This window comes from Salvelinus fontinalis, chromosome 27 (assembly GCF_029448725.1).
Source record: "Salvelinus fontinalis isolate EN_2023a chromosome 27, ASM2944872v1, whole genome shotgun sequence".
Lineage (NCBI taxonomy): Eukaryota > Metazoa > Chordata > Actinopteri > Salmoniformes > Salmonidae > Salvelinus > Salvelinus fontinalis.
This window is the reverse complement of record NC_074691.1, coordinates 13,509,504-13,525,645: the sequence shown is the minus strand read 5'-3', so window position 1 is coordinate 13,525,645 and position 16,142 is coordinate 13,509,504. Positions and strand designations below refer to the sequence as shown.

Genomic DNA, 16,142 nt, shown 5'->3' with positions numbered 1-16,142 from the left:
GATGCCCGGCATTCCAGTCCCAGCGCCCAAAGAAGCAGGAAGTTACAGGATCCCCCACCTCCACTCGGCCTGTGTCTGTCTGTGAAGGAATGTGGCAGTTTGGTGTCAGTCGTGGGGAAGCAGCTGATGATCAGCGACACTGCTGCTGCCCAGTCCTCCCAGCTATGGGCCCAACCGAGGGGAGAGAGCTGGGTGGTATGACGGCCTCTCTGAGGACCCTGATAACACGTCACTGGTCTCTTCAGAAGCGGGGGGTAGGGTGATGGTCTGATGGAGATAGACTAGGCTTGAGTAGAGCCTGTTTTGTGGCTGTGATCAGAGTGTGTGTGTGTGTCTGCCAGTGGCCTCGGCTTGGTCGTTCACACAGGGGTGTGGAACACTGTTTACACCTCCAGCCTCCAACCCAAAGCTACATGAAAGCTCAGACTCAGAGTAGCTCTCTGTGAACACACTGCTCCTAGCTACTCACCTTATCCCCTCAAATTCCAGTCATGTCTCTTCTTGCAGACTGCTGACTTTGTTCATATGAGCTTGAAGATTATGGCCTTTTCTCAATTGCATACTACTCAAGTCCTCAAAACCAATTCGATGAGAAAGCCTGATGTCCCTCCCCTCTGACCCAATGGGTTTTGAGATGAAAGAATGTGAGGAGTATACAATTGATTGAAGGCCCATCTGTTTTGTACTGTGCCTCCCATCGAAACGGCTTAAAAGTTATTAAACCTTATTTAAAAGTATTTGGCAAATCTTTTTTTTATACCATAACTAAGATCAGCAGTTGTAATCAACTTTTAATTAGCAACATTTTTACTATGCTTGTTACTGAATAATTGCCATGAATGTTGCCACTGAATGTTGCCATAATTACCACTGAATAATCACTGAATAATTCCCATGAATGTTGCCATTTTCATGTATGGATAAACTCACTGTACCGACTGGTTCTACAGTTTACATCGCCCCCTGGTGTCCATTGTGGTTCACTGAACAAAAGCAATATTATAGTAACAATAATAAACAGATCAGAAAAAATTACTTCCACTTTATCATTCTGTTCCTCATTCAAACATTTGGATCTTCACATTTCAACCTAGTGAAGATTGAATCCTTCAAGAGATCTGAGCCCTGACGGCTGGGCGGGCTATCCACAGACCACATTGGGCAAATACATTTGTTTATTTAACGTTGTTATACATTACGTACAGATATTTCAGAGACCCCTTTTAAAATAAAATAACATTAAGAAAACAAGGTCGGGTAAAAAACTGTGTACAAAAAGGGAGCCTTTGTTCCTTCAGGCGAAATCACTGGCAACAAGCGGACAGATGAACATTCTTCATGGCATGACATGCAGCGCCAGTGTTGGGATGACGCCTCGGTCTCAAGTGCCGCTCTGTCATTTCACTAACGTTAAGCAGGGAACTGTCCATGGCTTGGACACATCCTTCATTTGCGTTAGATCAAAGCGCAATTTACATCCAAAACCGGACCTGCAGTTTAGCCTCACTGATAAGAAATGGCCATGAATGAAATCAACATTAGTACACAAGGCTGCAGATTGTCATGACCCCCCCCCCCCCCCCCCACAATCACTCCATGGGGGTACATTTGTATTAAGTAGAGATGCTACTACAGTAGCTAAATTCCAATATTATTTACAGAAATGCACCGATTTCTTATTTTAAAATAGCTAATACATTAATATAGCATATACAGATTTATTTCTATAGTCTAAGATGATAGGTTGTGAATTTGAATAAATGGATCGTGCATAAAAACATTCTATTGCTATTAACCTTTGCATATACAGAATATAAATATACAGAAACCTTTTGGTTGTGTAAAATGAATTGAATAAAGATGGAAAACAAACCCCCATCACTCAGATAAGGTTACCAACCTATGACAGACTGTACATAGATTTGTTTTCTATTGTGTTATTGACTGTACATTTGTTTATGCGTAACTGTTGTTTTTGTCACAGGGCTTTGCTTTATCTTGGCACGGTCGCAGTTGTAAATGAGAACTTGTTCTCAACTGGCCTACCTGGTTAAATAAAAGGTGAAATAAATACATTTGAAAAAGATATCAGAACACGGAGCAGCAGACACACTGTTGTCAGTCATCTCTGGGTCCGAACGAGTCTGAGACACAGCTTGACTGCCACTGATACCACAAGACCACAGCACACCAGCAGTAGAGAAGGGTGGGAAAACCAACCAGCGATGGACTTTTGGGAGATGCATACAAAAGGCAAGATATGTACTTTGTTAAAAGGGACTAGAACAAAGGAGAAATCCTAGTTGAGTTTAAGAGGGGAAAAATAAAGACATTGCACTTTAATTTCTGTCAACGTGACAATAACTGAAAAGACAAGATTTGGCCCTCCAATCCAGTGTCTCCCTATTCTGTCCTTTTGAGTTGTCCCCCTGACCGCTCACTTCCTCTTACAGGCGACTCAATTTGCAGTGCTTTATACACACACTAATCATATCATTGTCGGTGTAATGTTGAAGATATAGCCCAACTTTGCAAACACTAGTCAGTTAAACACCATTAACTATGATAATGCCCTTTTAGTATAAGACCGGTTTGAAAAGATCACCTGACATTTCAGGCAGTTTTGGTGTGATGGAGTTTTTGCCTGCCTGGTGACATCACCAGGTGGTAAATTTGTTAATAGACCAATAAGAGAGAGTTCCAAACGTCTCTGCCAATAACAGCTAGTTTTCCCCTCACTCAAACCACTCAGACAGTTCTAGCAAAAATCTTGCTTGAGAAACTGCTCTTGCTAAGGAGCAATTTGCTTCTATTTAACCATTTTAATTGACAATAAATCACAGTAAGGTACCTAATTGCTACTCAGAATTGATTTTATATTGAGATTTTTTAACTGGTGCACTGGGTCATTAAAGAAAAACATTGTGTAATGAGTCCTCAGAGGACTAAAAAACAGATGTATCCAGCGTTTAAACACTGAACTATGGTGACATTCTGTGATACCATTAATCAAACACAGATGGAACACCCTCAAAGTTGATATAGTTAGAATTCTTTCCCTGTACATTCTGTTTTGACATAAAGTAGGTGAATGTAGCTCTCTCATATTCTGAACAAAGGACTAGGCCTACTGGTAGGTGGATCTTAGAGCGGTGCAGGTTTGACGTGGGATTCAACATCGATATCATAATCAGTGGTAGAAGATGAACATTCAAGTTGAGAGAAAAACCCTCATCTACAGTAGCTACATGTGGAAGATAAAAATAAAAGCCAACATTTATGAAGGGAGAAGATCTTTCTCTGCCTTGTAAAATAGTATCCAGCACGGCAGTCCCAGTAAGGTAGTGTAGTCAGTGTGGGGGCAAAAAGGATCAGTAACTATACACAAACAGAGAAATATACCACTCAGTTGAGGGATATACCATCCATCGATTCTACTATCTTCTCCAAACTAGACCCACATCCTCTCCTCAATATCGGGTCTCATCTCATTGGCTCCTCACCACTGCACGAAGATAGTGACGTGAATTCAACAGAGCTCCGAGTGCGTTTCCATAACAACTTAATGATGAGTCAACTCTATCCCCACATATATCCTCCGGGGGAGTCTGGTGCAGTCCAGTCTCTCAAATCTCATACAGTATAGTACACAAACACACATGCACTTCAGTCTTTCAGCTCCCCCCCCATCCCTCCCTCCCTCCCTCTATGACGAGCTCTCTCCGGACTCAGCAGCCTTAGACAGGGTCTCCTCCGATGGTGTCTCACTGGAGATCCCGGTGTCTCCGTTCTCCGGGCTGTCACTCACTGACATCTTCTCCAGAGCTGCAGCACAGAGAGAGAGAGAGAGACGGACATGAATACACTCTCTCTTTACTGGAGCATCTACCGTCACATTCTGTGGGCATTTCAGGTGGATGAAACGCTACATTTTCAGTTCATTCACATATGCTCATATGGCATTTTGGCACTTTTTAAAGTCCATTTTCACATTAACACAAAGACTCCCATTTGTATAAAGCAAGCGAAATGTGAAGACAACACTTTAAAATGCACGTACACTAAAATGAAGCCATACTACTATGAAAACAATGTGTTTGTTTTCTATGAATAATGAGGTACAGCAGACATAACTTACCTTGTAGCGATGCGGCGTCTGCCGTGCCGTTGTTCCTGCTGGCGGCTGACCCCTCCTCCAGCTCATCTAGGTAGAGCCGGTAGCGATGGCCGCCGTCATCCTCATACTCCACGTTCTCATCGTCAGAGTCCACCTCCGGGGCTACGTACACAACCTCAAACTCTATCTCTCCCCTCTGGAGACACACACACACACACACACACACACACACACACACACACACACACACACACACCACAGAGAGTGAGACAAAACTTAACAAGAGCTTACTTAGTTCATTTGTTGGTTTGCTGAGGCATGATTAACTGTTTTCCCCACCAATGCACAGCAGCAGTCCCGCAGGCTAAATTGACTAACCCCAGCATGAACCTTCATGAACCTCCGGTTGTAGGCTGACTGAGGTCACCACTGCTGTTTTAGAGAGAGGAGAGATGACTGACTCTCAGTAAAAGCTTAACCCCCAGGCTAACCACTAAATGGTCACACAGACTCACACAAAAAGGTGTCACCAACTCAATAAAGGATTTTGAAATCCCAAAAGGAATGTCTTAGCTTTTTACAATGGTTTTACTTAGCCTGGTCCCTTGGTGTACATGTACCAATGCTTCAATGCAGTCATTATGTCATACATGTATAGCATGACAACAAACATAACAAAGCAAACATATCTGGACCAGCAGGCTACGTTTGCCTGAATTCAAGATGCGAGCACTCAGCCCTTCTCTCTCCCAGGAGCCGAGTCTGACCTGTTGTGAGAGGATGGTGACGGCTTCCTTGTGTTTGGCGTCCCTCAGGTTGATGCTGTTGACCGCCAGGATGGCATCGCCCACATGGAGCCCCCCACAGCGCTCCGCAGGCTGGGTAGGATGGATCTCCGAGATCAGGATGGGCACCCCGTGTTCCTTACCACCCTGTCCATCCGGAAATAAGACACACACACATATTAAGGTATGGACCATGACAGATGAGCAACACACTACGGGTTAAGACATAGCATTTAACACTTTCTTGTTTGGGCTAAATTGGTGGAGGTTACCGTGATTGAAATTCCAAGTCCCTCGTGATCTTCTTTGGCCAGCACTACTTTACGAATAGGACCAACTCCTTGGGTCTTCTTCAGTACATCGGTTTCCTGAGGGAGAGATCGAACAGGCAAATAAATAGTGAAAAGCAAACAGTAAAAATACCTTAACTACAATTAAGATCAATCCCCTAGCGATGGCTCTGATGTCCACTCACATGCCCTACTGGAGACGGTAGGGGTTTCTTGGGATCGTTGCGCCCCCTGCAGGCTCGGATGACTGTCTTGTGGCGGTGGAGGTGGATCTCAGCCTCCAGCTGGTTCCATAGTTTGTCATGAGCGGGCCCCTTCATGTCCCGACCCAGTAACTGGATCTGCTGAACTCTGGAGACAATGGACCCAAAGACAACCAGTTACCAATGCCAGCATTATTGGTTTCAGGTAGTCCCTCCCTATTTCAAATCTGGGAATTTGGAGGGGAAGATCCTATTTGCGTTATGTCAAGATTAGAGTTGGAGCTGGAGTTAGGGTTGGAGCTGGAGTTAGGGTTGGAGCTGGAGTTAGGGTTGGAGCTGGAGTTAGGGTTGGAGCTGGAGTTAGGGTTGGAGCTGGAGTTAGGGTTGGAGCTGGAGTTAGGGTTGGAGCTGGAGTTAGGGTTGGAGCTGGAGTTAGGGTTGGAGCTGGAGTTAGGGTTGGAGCTGGAGTTAGGGTTGGAGCTGGAGTTAGGGTTGGAGCTGGAGTTAGGGTTGGAGCTGGAGTTAGGGTTGGAGCTGGAGTTAGGGTTACCTTCCAGCCAGCTCTTTGTCCAGGTACTTGGCTGCCAGTCTGGCCCCGTAGACCTCAGCCTGCAGTACGGCGATGTGCCTGCGGAGGGCCTCATTCTCCTTCTTATGCAGCTTGACCTCTGCCTCCAACTTCACTTCCTTCACCTTCTCCTTCTTGTTGGCCTGCAGCTCCCTCTCCTGTCACACACACACACAAAGAGAAATGGTTGAGTTAAACTCTACAGAGAAAGATAGAGTGCAAGTGCTTTACTCCTATCAGCTTTGGCACTTTGCTGTACAGAGACCCATCCCTGCTCCACTGAGGAGTCAGAGAGAATGGGCCATGACTGGAGGTTGGAGCAGTCTCCTCTGATCAACATTAGAGGAAGCGCAGTTGACAGGCACTGCAGCCGGCCCGCACGGCAGGGAGCAGGAAAAGAGCAGTCCACTGCTGCATCCTCACAGGCTGGGCTGCAGCCACAAAGACCATGTCACAGACAAACATGGATACAGTACACAGTATCGGTGAAGCAGAAATGAAATATCTACTTGACAACATACACACAAACAAGATAGGTGACTGTGGGTTTGGCTGTCATAAGTTCAAAGCATTGACACTTCTGCTGATTAAGAATGAACAACACGCAAACTGGGTTACTCACACACACACACATCCTGGAAATCATTGACTTCCCTTTGTGCTTTTTTGACTATTGAAACAAAACACGTTCCAAGTATCAAAACATGCACATTCCAATCAAATGGGGCAACACGGACATACATGAATAGGCAATAACAGACAATGCAACAAAGCTACAATAATTCCAGATCTGTTGTCACTGTCAGTCATTGCTAGCATGAGCCCCATAGACAGCCTGTTGGACTTGTTGATGAACTGTTGTTAGCAAGAGCAGGAAAAGACAGACCTTGAGGGTGGGATGAGTACAGACACAGACACACACCTATCCCCAACCAAAAACCCAGACACACAGAGGACATGCACACACTTACCATCTCCTCCACTGAGGGAACAGGCTTAAGGTGAGAAGAACAGAGAAGGGGTAAGAGGTTAGAAAAATCACAGCCAAGCAGTGGGGAAGAATGTGACCATTTACCACTTTACAGGCCCATTGGAACCTTAGCAGGTATACCAGATTCAGGTACAGTAACGCATCAACAAAGGTAAAAAAAGGTATTTGTATTTCTTCCAAAGAATGTCCAAGACGCATACAGGTAGTTTTATTCTCGGACGGAACTGCGACATAAGAAACCTTGAAACCACAGTAGGAATCACGAAGTAGAAACTAGAGCGAGAGTAGTGTGGGTGTGAGGGTGTGTGGTCGGTGCCCTACCATCCTGTCTTTGATGGAGTCCGAGTCCACGGTCTGTCCAGCCTTGGCGTGGAGCTGCAGCTGCATGGCATGGAGCTGGAGGAGCTGGTCGTGGACCTCCCTCTCCACCACCACCTTCTCTGCCTGCACGTCAGTCAGCTCCGATCGCAGGCCAACCAGCTGAGCCTGGAGGAGAGAGGGAGAGAGTCAGACAGACAGAGTTACATAATTGTACGCTTCTTCAGACTTCCTAGATTCTTAGGAACCCTCATCATCATGTATGTTTAGTCAAGTCAAGTGTACCAGGCCCAAATCATTATCCCAGCACCGATCAAATTCCATTTTTCCCGTTTTACATTTCCACTCTGTTCTCTATCAGATTTTTCAATACTATTTTTCTTAGAAAGCAGGCTCCTTGTTATTCAAGCCTGAATGAATTGTGCCAAAATGAATTGGCCTACAGAGCTTGCGCTGAAGGTTGTCTATTGTACACAACAAAACCCTGGGGAAAAAAATATAATTTGTGCTCGTCTCTGGATCTTATTCAGCTTGGCAACATGGGAAGCAGAGTTGAGTGCAGAGAACAATTCATCTATTTATTTATGCCATTGAACTAGGGCCACTTGCATGTCACAGCTGAAGGAATGAATTGATCCACAGTATGCTTTGAATAAGGTTAGGATTCACTCCACCTATGATGATGAAAGAGGAGTGTGATTATATCATACGAATCTGAGTACTAAACTACCTGTCTCCTAAATGATTTATCAATCATCATCCTCAGACAGAGACTCATCTATCATTGCAGTAATCAGGCAGGCCTTCATTATGATAGAGACCCAGTCTAAATCAAACAGGCCGAGAATATTCTATAGTACAACCCACCATTTAAGACAGTTTAGCCTGTATTTACTCCTCAAATGTAGGGTAGTAGGGGGAAAAAGTTTCAATAATTCAGGACATTAGGAGTGTGTGTGTCTGTTTGCTGACCACTTTGGCCTCTATTCAGACTGAGGCAGCCCACATGTCTGGACACACAGGTGGCTGTATGCTACATCAGGAGAAACATTAGCCTACACAGTGCAGCTGCTGGCATCGCACGCCAAACCAACCGACAAAATACAAAGACACATACAGACACGGACATACACACGCATGCAAGCAGACAAATGCACACACACACACGTCAAAAAGGGGCAGGACTTCCTGATGTGACACAGAGTGTTGGGCAAGTGTGGAATGTGTGTCTCGTGGTTGGAGTCTCTATATCCTTGCTCCTAAACAATGTGCTCTCTAAGCATGAAGGAAGGAAAAGACAGGCGTCCGGCTGACCTCTTCCTGATAAACTATGCCTGAGTAACAGTCCGGAGACGAGGCTGATGAAGTCTTAATAGCTGAGCAATCACTTTTTGATGTTCGGTAATCAATAACAGTCTAGTAGGGCAGGCCTATATAGGGCTGTTGCGGTGACCGTATTACCGCCGCATCGGTCACGAGTCACGAGTCATGACGGCAGTCAAATTCCACGTGACCGTATAGTCACGGTGATTAGGCTTCTCCAAGCTCTGATGCTGCTGGTCATTAGTAGCCTACCAAACTTGCTAACTGCCTGGTACTCAGCACTCTATTGTCCCTCTAATCACTGACGACAATGCAAATTTATTTGGAAATTTAATCAAAAAATTCATGAAAACCCATGAGCTCATGCTGCGCAACATTTCAATAGGCTATGCAATTGCGTGAGAAAACAGAGTGATGGCCTCTACTAAAAAGAGGAGAATCGCACCAGCTTTCTATAGGCTAGGCCTACTATATTTATTTCTCAACTTCCCTAATATTAAGCACTTTGCTTATATTTACAACAGGAGTATAGCCTACCTGCCTGGCATGAAAATAAACCACGGGGAAAAGTGTCCTCCATTCGCTATTTAAGTGCATAGATGACATCAATTTTTTCCCGATGCCCCTGTTTCGATACAAGTGCATGATAATGGTCCATTCTAAATCAAAACAAATGTCACACATACAGTACCAGTCAAACGGTTGGACACACCTACTCATTCCAGGGTTTTTCTTTATTATTTTCTACATTGTAGAATAATAGTGAAGACATCAAAACTATAAAATAACAGATGGAATCATGTAGTAACCAAAAGAATGTAGTAAACAAATATTTATTTCTCGCACAGAATAGGTCGACTTTTGTACTCTGGAGGATAGTAGATTGACATAGGCTAGTGCTTTTGCTGTCCATTATGCCTACTCATCTTGTTGGCTGACGAAAAGTAAATGTGGACGTTCTTCCAATATCTTCAGTATTGATTTACAAGCAGTAATAAGAGCTCTATGGTAGTCAGAAATTGCTGGGAAAGTCTTGTTGACAGAGTCAACTACACTCCTGATCAAACATTCATTAATGTGAGCATGGTGAGGTCATATGTGGAGTAAGGGTTAGGATGATCCTTCATTTTGTTTCTCTCATCAATAGATTTGGCAACGTGGAGGGGCACTCAAATCGTGTGTGTGTGATGCCTGATTAGCTATGTCAATTAGCTATTTCAATTGACAGTCAGCTGGATGGGCAGAGACGCACTGTCATGGAAAGTGACATTCTGACAGCTATTTAATAATTAATACATAACCAGCATACCCTTACATACCAGATGATCATACACATACTTTTTAACATTGATATAAGAAAAGCTTGTGCTCACCTCGACTTTGTGATTAAGTTGAAAAATCGTCTGGGCTTTGTGGCACAGCTGAGCAAAACAGGAGCTGAGACTTGTCATCTTTTGACGACCCTCGTAGGTGATGTCAGCTTGATCTGGATCGATTTCTCCCAGTAGTAAATCGACGTCAACAAACGCCTTGTCAAACTCCTTCTCAAGAACCTCAAGCCACCGAAACATGGACATCCCCGTGCCTGGACTGACCAGGGCAGTGCCCTGGGCTGACGGAGAGACACCGACCGAGGCAGACATTTCAACAGTGCAGGCTAAAGGCTTTAGCTAAATCTAGCTGGCTAACCTAGCCGCTTCTTTTCACAAATAAAAACAGCGCTTTGCCTTTGTACGTTTACTGAATCGTAATACTTGAGTTACACCGTACTCTAAATGCCCAAATCATACGAAACAGTTACGTTTCAGAAAAGACTAGCTAAATTGAATGAACTTCGTTCTTTCCCAACCCCTAATCATATCAGGAAATCCGAAATCGGATATGGATCATAGTTATCAGAGATGAAACAGGAAGCGAGACATTTCACTCGCTCCTTTTTTCTGGTTCATATACAAATCAATGAACTAAGCGGACCAGACCCAGCTGCTAATGCATTGGTGCCTATGGGAGAAACACCCCTTAAGCAGACCGGAACTGTGACAATTCTTTTCAATTGTAAATGGCCTGAGTGGGACATCTTTATTTATCCGCCACATTTTAAAGCTATTAATCGACTACAACAGTCTGCCACACAGCAGAGAAAAATATATCGATAGCAGAGATAGTCGATCTCTGTTGAGCTTTGGGACAGTTTACTGCGAAGAGGCGAAGCTGAGTAAAAGCAGAGTTGGAATTCCAGTGTTGGTAGAAGAAAACGTCACAGCTGTATCAAGTAAAGAAAAGACAAACGCAGCGGTTCATAGATGTGAGCACCTGTGTTATGAGAGTACGAAGTGACGTATTGGAAAGTTAAAGGAGCATGGAGATGTCTTAAAGAGAAAAGGGGAGTCAGGAGAAGCTATGGATGAGTTCTCTACCCTTACAAAAAATATTACAGCTTTGAAAGTGCAGTAACTACAGTTGACTGTGGTATTTTGGACGCAGTAATTGCAGAATAACTGCAGTGAACGGCACTCTTATTGCAGTTACACTGCAGAATTACTGCATAAAAGTATTTTGGATGCAGTATTTGCAGCTATACTGCACTCTGACTGCAATCCTTTTTCGTAAGGGCATGTTTGAGATGACAAGGGTGTTTGAGATGACAAGGGTGTTTGAGATGTCAAGGGTGTTGGAGGGCTGCAGGCGGACTGCTCCTCGAGGGTGTGTTATGTGATATTTAAGCACGCGCCGGACAGTGTGTTGGAAGCTGTGTTAGGGTTGTTTAATATGGTGTGGAGGACTGGGGTGGTACCTGCTGGGTGGAAACGTGCTGTGGTGTTGCCGTTTGTAAAACCAGGTAAAGATGCCGCTAGGGCGTGCAGTTATAAGCCTATCGCGCAGACATCCAACATGTGTGACTTGACAGAAAAGATGATAGTGAGTAGGATGATGTACTGTATCTCTTGGAAGTTAAGGGTTTGATGAGCGTAGCACAGAGTTGGTTCAGGAGAGGGAGGTCTGCCATGGATGCCCTGATGACAGTTAGCACAGACATAGCCAAGGCCCTGACAATAAAAGAGGTGATGAGTGTTGTGTATTTTGACATTGAGAAAGCTTTCAATACCATGTGGAGGGAAGGGTTGTTGATCAAGTTCGATCGAGTCATACGGGTGAAGGTGGGGTCAGAATTGTCAGTGTGGTTTTAAGTGGGCAATGTTTCTTCTCAGCAAAGTGTAGTTAGTCCGGTGTTGTTAACCCTGATGATAGATGACATATTTAAAGCTGCAATCTGTCCAAATTCACATAGAAATGTGAGTTATAGATCTGTCATTCTCATAGAAAGCAAGTCTAAAATGCGGTAGATCTGTTCCATGTGCACTATTTCTATGCTGCCTGTTTGTAATTTAAATTTTTGCATCTTTTACCTTCACTTTTATACACCAGCTTCAAACAGCTGAAAATACAATATTTTTGGTTATGGAAAATATATTTCACAGTGGTTTAGATGGTAAAACGATTCTTTACATTGACAGCTTTTTTTGTCACAAACTGAAATTAGGCTAACTATTTGAATTTTGGCAACCAGGAAATGGCAGTGATTTCTCTGCAAATTGCATCTTTCAGGAGGCTGATCCACCTCTATGCAGACGACACCATTCTGTATACTTCCGGCCCTTCCTTGGACACTGTGCTATCTAACCTCCAAACGAGCTTCAATGCCATACAACACTCCTTCCGTGGCCTCCAACTGCTCTTAAACGCTAGTAAAACCAAATGCATGCTTTTCAACCGTTCGCTGCCTGCACCCGCACGCCCGACTAGCATCACCACCCTGGACGGTTCCGACCTAGAATATGTGGACATCTATAAGTACCTAGGTGTCTGGCTAGACTGCAAACTCTCCTTCCAGACTCATATCAAACATCTCCAATCCAAAATCAAATCTAGAGTCGGCTTTCTATTCCGCAACAAAGCCTCCTTCACTCACGCCGCCAAACTTACCCTAGTAAAACTGACTATCCTACCGATCCTCGACTTCGGCGATGTCATCTACAAAATAGCTTCCAATACTCTACTCAGCAAACTGGATGCAGTTTATCACAGTGCCATCCGTTTTGTTACTAAAGCACCTTATACGACCCACCACTGCGACCTGTATGCCCTAGTCGGCTGGCCCTCGCTACATGTTCGTCGTCAGACCCACTGGCTCCAGGTCATCTACAAGGCTATGCTAGGTAAAGTGCCGCCTTATCTCAGTTCACTGGTCACGATGGCTACACCCACCCGTAGCACGCGCTCCAGCAGGTGTATCTCACTGATCATCCCTAAAGCCAAAACCTCATTTGGACGCCTTTCCTTCCAGTTCTCTGCTGCCTGCGACTGGAACGAATTGCAAAAATCTCTGAAGTTGGAGACTTTTATCTCCCTCAACAACTTTAAAAATCTGCTATCCGAGCAGCTAACCGATCGCTGCAGCTGTACATAGTCCATCTGTAAACTACCCACCCAATTTACCTACCTCACCCCCCATACTGCTTTTATTTATTTTATTTTCTGCTCTTTTGCACACCAGTATCTCTTCTTGCACATGATCATCTGATGATTTATCACTCCAGTGTTAATCTGCTAAATTGTAATTACTCGATTTATTGCCTACCTCATGCCTTTTGCACACATTGTATATAGATTCTCTTTTTTTCTACCATGTTATTGACTTGTTTATTGTTTACTCCATGTGTAACTCTGTGTTGTTGTCTGTTCACACTGCTATGCTTTATCTTGGCCAGGTCGCAGTTGCAAATGAGAACTTGTTCTCAACTAGCCTACCTGGTTAAATAAAGGTGAAATAAAAAATAAATAAAAAAAAACAGGGAGTAGGCGTGGCTTTGTATGCCGATGAGTATGGAAGAGAGGTGGGAATGTCAAATGTGTGATGAGGAAGATGCAAGAAGCTGTGAGAGTTGTGGAAGATTGGTCTCTAACATGGGGGGTTTAGCATGTCTGTGGCCAAGTCCTGTTTTATGGTGTATTCGAGGAGGAAGGTTAATGATTTTAGGCTGCAAATATATGGTGCCTGAGTATAAGTATTTAGGTATGGGGTTTAATGAGAGGCTTATATGGAAGGGACATGTTGAGTATATTGAAATTAAGTGTAGGAAGGTGCTGAACCTCACGAAAGCAGTAGCAGGGTATGATTGGGGGTTGGATACACCAACACTGTTGTATATGTATCAGGCATTGATCAGGTCATCTTTGGATAATGGGTGCTTTGTATATGGATTGGCAGCCAAAACAGTACTACGGCACCTGGATAGGATACCATCAAGGGTCCTTAGACTGTGCGAAGGTGCCTTCGGGACGACACCTGTTGAGGCATTGTAGGTGGATAGTGGGGAACTGCCACTGAGGATAAGTCAGGACAAACTTGCATTAGCCTACTGGGTGAGGTTGAAAGGGAGTTCAGAAGGACATCTTACTGGTAGAATATGGACTGGGGGAGAGAGAGATAGGGCTGGCAATTGCATTGGGGAACGTTCCTCCATGGATGTTTCTAATGTACAGGCTAATGTAAATAATAAATTATGTCGGCTTCCACCTATAGTATGGCACTTCCAAGGCCGTTTCATGATGATTATTATGTTGTGTCAATCATGTTATATGCTTAGACTATTGTAACAACTAACAAGGCATAGCCAGCATTTTAGGCCTACTGCCTCTGCCCAGAGGCCTACTAAGTTTTCATGGCAACGGCCATTAGAGTTCACTTTGCCATGTATCAGCCCTGGTTAGAGTCCCTGTTGCAGCATTCACTTTCTTCTGCTACATTGGTGGCAGCATTGGGATCACGTCCAGCCCAAGTCTAGTTCTGTGTTCTAGTGGTGGGAAGCATTCTGGTTTTCAACATTGTGTTGGGTGTAAATCCATTGATATATCTAGTGAACAATGGATAAGCAACAATGGGTGTAACGGATAGAAGTGATCACTACAGGTGTGATCAAGCCTTACATCAAAGTTGCCTGAAGCTGAATGGAAAGTGCTATGCTCTGACCAGTTATTCAGAAGAAAATCCTCTGTGACTGTCTAATTTACATAAGTTAACTTACCAATGTGGCCCCAAAGCAAACACATTCTACACATTTACAAACTACCTGTTTAACGTGTTATTATAACCATGGTGTTATTTTGTTATAGAAGCTTAAATATCTAATAACCTGACAATGATCCACATCATATAAGTAAACAAATAATGTAAGTGTAATGCAGCAAAACACAACTATCCCTTTTTTTAGGATGCAAACCAGTAATATGAATCACTGTTGAACCAACCTGTTCTGATCTAATGAGATGGATGGAGGATTTTCTACGGCCTAGAAACGAGGCCTTTCCCAGTCAAGAAGGACGAAGCTAGACTGATTCTCATTGGTTCTCATTGGCGAAGACTGTACTCAAGTTAGGGGCTATATGTCAGACTATCCTATACAACTTTTTCCAACATCTTCTACCCAATAAGTTGTAAATAAACCCTTTTTAAGGTGATATAACATGTACAGTTGAAGTCGGAAGTTTACATACACCTTAGCCAAATACATTTAAACTCAGTTTTTCCACATTTCCTGACATTTAATCCTAGTAAAAATTCCCTGTCTTAGGTCAGTTAGGATCACCACTTTATTTTAAGAATGTGAAATGTCACAATATTAGTAGAGAGAATGATTTATTTCAGCTTTTATTTATTTCATCACATTCCCAGTGGGTCAGAAGTTTACATGCACTCAATTAGTATTTGGTAGCATTGCCTTTAAATTGTTTAACTTGGGTCAAACGTTTCAGGTAACCTTCCACAAGCTTCCCACAATAAGTTGGGTGAATTTTGGCCCATTCCTCCTGACAGAGCTGGTGTAACTGAGTCAGGTTTGTAGGCCTTGCTCGCACACGCTTTTTCAGTTTTGCCCACAAATGTTCTGTATGATTGAGGTCAGGGCTTTGTCACGATCGTGTTGACATGAACGAGAGGACCAAGGCGCAACATGATTTGAATACATCTTCTTTTTAATAACAACGACGAAGATGAACACGACACACTATTACAACACTAACGAAAAACAACAAACGATCGTGAAAACTTCAAACGTAAGTGCACACACAAACTACTTACGTCGAACTATACATATACACAAACAATGACCCACAAACAGCTAAAGCCTATGGCAGCCTTAAATATGGCTCCCAATTAGAGACAACCGAAATCAGCTGTCTCTAATTGAGAACCCATTCCGGCCACCATAGACTTTCCTAGAACTACACCCAACATAGACACAGCTAGACACATACACTCAACACAAAACCATAAACTACAACAAACACCCCCTCTACCATATAATACCCCAAAATACACACATACCCCATGTCACACCCTGACCTAACTAAAATAATAAATAAAACAAATAATACTAAGGCCAGGGCGTGACATAACCCCCCCCTTAAGGTGCGAACTCCGGACGCACCAGCACATAGTCTAGGGGAGGGTCTGGGTGGGCTTCCTTCCACGGCGGCGGCTCCGGCAC

General features: G+C 43.7%; 1 protein-coding gene across 2 annotated transcripts; it reads right to left on the bottom strand.

Moving 5' to 3' along the window:
- Positions 1-1,157: 1,157 nt before the first annotated feature.
- LOC129825079 (Golgi-associated PDZ and coiled-coil motif-containing protein-like) lies at positions 1,158-10,526 on the bottom strand. 2 transcript variants are annotated; one of them, XM_055884838.1, is made up of 9 exons: positions 9,969-10,524; positions 7,276-7,440; positions 6,935-6,958; positions 5,946-6,121; positions 5,378-5,543; positions 5,175-5,270; positions 4,885-5,049; positions 4,139-4,313; positions 1,158-3,825 (listed from the first exon to the last, which is right to left on the bottom strand). In XM_055884838.1, exons 1-9 carry the CDS (start codon positions 10,236-10,238, stop codon positions 3,707-3,709), a joined length of 1,356 nt encoding a protein of 451 aa, XP_055740813.1. In that variant the 5' UTR covers positions 10,239-10,524; the 3' UTR covers positions 1,158-3,706. The 2 variants fall into 2 exon arrangements, with proteins under 2 accessions (XP_055740813.1, XP_055740815.1); XM_055884840.1 differs by lacking the exon at positions 6,935-6,958 and having other exon boundaries at positions 9,969-10,526.
- Positions 10,527-16,142: the final 5,616 nt, after the last annotated feature.